The 4,578-nt window shown below is 41.5% G+C and overlaps 1 protein-coding gene across 1 annotated transcript; it reads left to right on the top strand.

Moving 5' to 3' along the window:
• The first annotated feature begins 482 nt into the window (after positions 1-482).
• On the top strand, positions 483-1,148 carry LOC149150011 (uncharacterized). The gene is made up of 2 exons (XM_089442660.1): positions 483-610; positions 728-1,148. Exons 1-2 carry the CDS (start codon positions 483-485, stop codon positions 1,146-1,148), a joined length of 549 nt encoding a protein of 182 aa, XP_089298786.1.
• The last annotated feature ends 3,430 nt before the right edge of the window (positions 1,149-4,578 follow it).

Genomic DNA, 4,578 nt, shown 5'->3' with positions numbered 1-4,578 from the left:
AAACTCGAAAATGGGCCTTAATTTCTTGGGAGTGGCTTAGCAAGCTAACCAAAGATGGAGGCTTAGGATTGAGGGACCCCTATGTGCTAAACCAAGTGATGGGAGCGAAGCTCTAGTGGAGATGGACGCAGGGCGACCAAGACTTATGGAAGGCAATTTGGGAAAGGAAATATGAGGTAGCAGAGGAACCCGAAGACAAAATGAGAAGTCGGACAGAGGTCAAAGGCTCTGCAATATGGAACCTCGCGAGGAGTAATAAAGAATTGGTTAGAGAGTATAGCTTCTGGGAGATAAGAGCAGGTGATAAAGCCAGGATTTGGGAGGAATCCTAGCAACAACGCGAAAGGCTTATCCATAAGGAAAACCTTCAAGTCATCCAAGTTTTCACATCCCAGGCAGAGGGGAAGTTTGTAGGCAGCTTTTGGAAACCAGGTATAGGGGATTATTGGCGTAATTAGAAGCAGAAAGAGGATTGGGTAGCGATGTCTGAATCAGATAGATGGCAAGACTACTATAATGAAATGGCATCCTGGAAGGTGGCGAGGAAAAAAGGGAAAGATATCCTAAGATGGGGCACCCGAATTCAAGGAACCTTTTCTATAGTAGAAGGGTATTACTTAAAATAAAAACAGGATCAACAGGCAGAGACGAAGAAATGGAAAAACTTATGGAAAATCAAGCATTGGCCGAAAGTTTCCTTCTTTGTCTGGATTATGTTACATGGCAGGGCGCTTACCTGGGACCAACTGCAGAAGAAGGGGTGGCAAGGACCATCACGATGCGTGCTCTGCAATGCACAGGAGGAGTCAATGGAACACTTGATGAATAGATGCACAGTCAGCAACACCCTGTGGGAAAGCCATTACAAGTTGTTTGAGCGCCGTCATAGAAATTACCAGAATATCATCAATACCGTAGAAAACTGGCCGAGGAAACCTTACCAAAACCCGGTGGTAAATCGTGCCTGGGTGCTTTCTGCTGGGTTCTTGCTCTGGAATATCTGGAAGGCACGGAATTGTGTGATCTTCAAAGAAGGAAACCGCACTCCGGCAGACATCTGGGAACAAATCATCAGGAACACGAGAGAAACAATTCTGACGAAATGCTGGAAGGAAGAGGACTGGAAGGTGTCACAAACAGAGGAATAGATATTGAAGAAGCTAGAAGTAAGCCAAAGTATGCTATGCGGTGTCCAAAGAAAAAACCAAGTCAGAGAGATGGAGGAAATTAATCAGTACAGATAACCCCCTCAGGGATTTACAAAACTTAATTTCGATGGAGCGGCCAAACACAACCTGGGAGAAGCAGGTGTCGGGGGGGTCTTCAGAAATGACAGTGGAAAAACCATGAGAATCTTTGCGATGGATTGCGGGGAGGCGACTAATAATGAAGCAGAACTGTATGTTTTGAAGCGAGGCCTTGAAATTGCGATCCAGGTCAAGATTAAGAGTCTCCAAATTGAGAGCGACTCAAAATTGGTGGTGGATATGGTAAGGCAATTGCAACAGGAAAAACCAGTGGAAAAAATTAGTAAGAGTTGGTGAACGACGTGGCTCATCGGAGAAATAGGGAAGCTAACTACCAAAATGGATTATCTAATCTCCACCCATGTCAAATGCTCAGGCAATCAACCAGCAGACTGGTTAGCGAACTGGGGCTGTAGGAATAGGGGAAAGATGATAGACAGTGAAGGAATGGAGTTGTTGCTCCCAGAGGAACGCGAACGATTACAGAAACTTCTCGACGTCGATAAGGGTGGTCATGGAAATACCGAGGAGAACGGCCAGGAAAAGACAGGACGTGGAAGATGCGGGGAAAGATTACAGCGGGTGGGGAGGGATAGCATAATCGTGAGAGAGGACAGGCGGGGTATAAGTGACGGAGTAGGGCAGCTGACGGGGCAGGAAAGGACAGGGTCGCTTGAAGGGGAGGAAGAGAGAATCGAGACGCCATTAAGGAAAGAGTTGGAGGGAGCATGGGGAGTTGGTACAAGTGGCAGCGTCGAGAGGGCAAGTGGCATCAGTGGTATAGAAAGGGTACGACAGGAGCAGCCGGGAGAATGTAGTAGTTATGAAGAATAAAGGAGGTCAGACAAGTAGCAGCAATTCCCGAGGAAGGGACGCGGGGAGGAGAGCAAGGAAATTAAATGGACAGGTGGAGGTCAGGATGGAGGGACAAAGGGGAGTATACAAACAAAGGCCTGAGGTGGCAGTAGGAGAGTTCATGCAGCATAGCTCGAAGAAAGAAGGCACGAATAAAGGTCGACGTAAGGCGCAGCGACCAGCCCACAACTCCGGTTACGAAGAGGAAAGGTGGTATGTATCATCTCTTCCCTTCCTTGCAGGCCTTGGGTTTGTTAGTGGTAGATACTTCTATTATGTAGGAGAGATGTCCAGAAATAGAAAGTCAATAACTAGTAGTAGGGAAGAAGTAGGCCGTCCTGGTAATGAGTCGAAAAACCTGTACCCCATTGGAGAAGAAGATGCCTCAGGCAGAGAGAAACTCAGACCTCGGAGGAAGGTTAAATCCAAGTCCAGAAACGACTGGTGGGTGGAGAGGATTGCCATGTCGGGCCAATATGGGGTCCCTGCTAGCCACAGGGAACTTACCCATTGTTGCTTGCCTGGAAATTCCTAGAAGGCAAGGAGCAAAACTCCGCTGGGGTACTGGTGGGAAAGCAGTTCACCCCATCATTTGGGGAGACGAGGGAAGATGGCTTTGTATACAGATAGCCACCGAGATGGTAAGCGAGGGCATCCCAGGGAAGTAGAGAGCGAGGGAAGGGTCAAGGGCAGAATGGCAGGGCAGGTCGTAGAGTGGCCAGGGCCCTTGAGCCAGAAGAATATGGGGGAACTTCATGCTAAGAATGGGGGGGGTAAGTAAGTGGGCTGAAGCAGCTTTCCGAATTAGAGGTACTGACTTGTGGTCTGTTGTCTTGATAGGTAGGCAAGACTTGATCAAACAAAGGCTTCAAGGTCATAGCACGATGGCTCCAAAGAAAGAGAAACATGTTCGGACCCGGAAAGAAGGCCCAAGTAGCAAACCGAAGCATAGAGGTAGGAAGCTAGATTCAGAAAAAAGCATGTACATGATAAATGCGTATATGGTCGGGAATTCCCTTGAAACTCGCAACCAAATAAATGGATGGGAGCGGGAGATGAGGGCCATTAGTGTGAACAAGGAAATCCCCCGGGGGGAAAGGGAAGATTTGGTACCAAACCCAGGAAACAGCAGGAGCCGAAACTCTCTGTTCAATAAGTCGATCCAACATTATTAGATTATGAAACATTTGGTTCCTCGGGCTATGGATATGAACCAGGCCGTCCGGGAAGAAGAGGAGGAGGAAAGAAACTAGAGAGAAGAACATATAAGGAGCCAGATTATGGCAACAATAGAAAATCTTAAACACACTCTCCTGAAAGAAATGGTGGCCATCCAAGTCGAGGCAGCGACAAATCACCCGATGTTGGGAAAATTGGAACAAATGATGAAGGAACTGAAATGGGTGTTGGAGCAGAAGAAGGGGGAGCCAGGGTCGAGTGTCACAGTGCCCGCCCCGGTTACTTCTTCAGACGAGGATTGACGAAGCTGGGTCTTTGTTTAAGTTTTGTTTAAAATGTTGCTAGAAAAGAACTGTGTTTGGTTGTTTTGTTATGGACTAGTAGATAGATTAGCTAGTAGTATGCGTAAGCTTAGATACGACAGTTCTAAGGAGAAAGACATTTTTAAATTTTGGTCTGGTTTTAATGCTGATAGGTGGTGGCCTGGTTTCCTGCGGGCAGGCTAGCCACCTAGACCTAAGTTTGCTGTAAGTTTTTGATATCGTAATATAGAAAGAAGCAATGCCTAAGTTACAATATATATATATATATATATTCTATTAAACCTTAAAAAAATGAAATTAAAACTCTTTAATATTTATAAAAATGTTTAAATTTTTTTTTTTAAATATTAAGTTAATTTAAATATTACATAAATATAAATATTAATAAAAATATAAATAAAGTAATATTTAATATTTTTTTAAATCAAATAAAAATAAAAATAATTATATTTGATGCATTACTTTATATTTTCTTTTATAATGATTTATTTAAAATATTACAATAAATATATAAATTTTATTATTAAAAGAGATGTGTATTCTAATAAAATAATTATAAATAAACTTAACTTGTGAATTAAATACACATAATTATAACTTTAAAAAATATTATAATATTTTTTTATTATTTATTAATTTAATTCATATTATAAAAAATATTATTTTTTATATTAATAATAATAAAAAATTTAAAATTTAAAATAATATATATGAAAAAAATATTACAAATAGACTTCATTGACATTGAAATACACTATATAATGAATCAAAATATCAATATGATAATTTATTTAATATAATATAATATTAAATAAATATGAACTCTTACCTACACATTAATATGCATGTAAGTGTGGGGAGCTATGTTTAGTGTTTGTGATTCAGTTATATGAAAATCCGTTCAATGTGTGAGTGGCTATTCTTTCAAACTGATTATTATTTTAATTTTTTTATTATAATTAATATTATTTTTT

This window comes from Pinus tabuliformis, chromosome 9, assembly GCF_031772625.1.
Source record: "Pinus tabuliformis cultivar Carrire ecotype Pingquan chromosome 9, CPIR1, whole genome shotgun sequence".
In the NCBI taxonomy this organism is placed as follows: domain Eukaryota; kingdom Viridiplantae; phylum Streptophyta; class Pinopsida; order Pinales; family Pinaceae; genus Pinus; species Pinus tabuliformis.
This window is presented reverse-complemented; position numbering and strand designations above follow the sequence as displayed.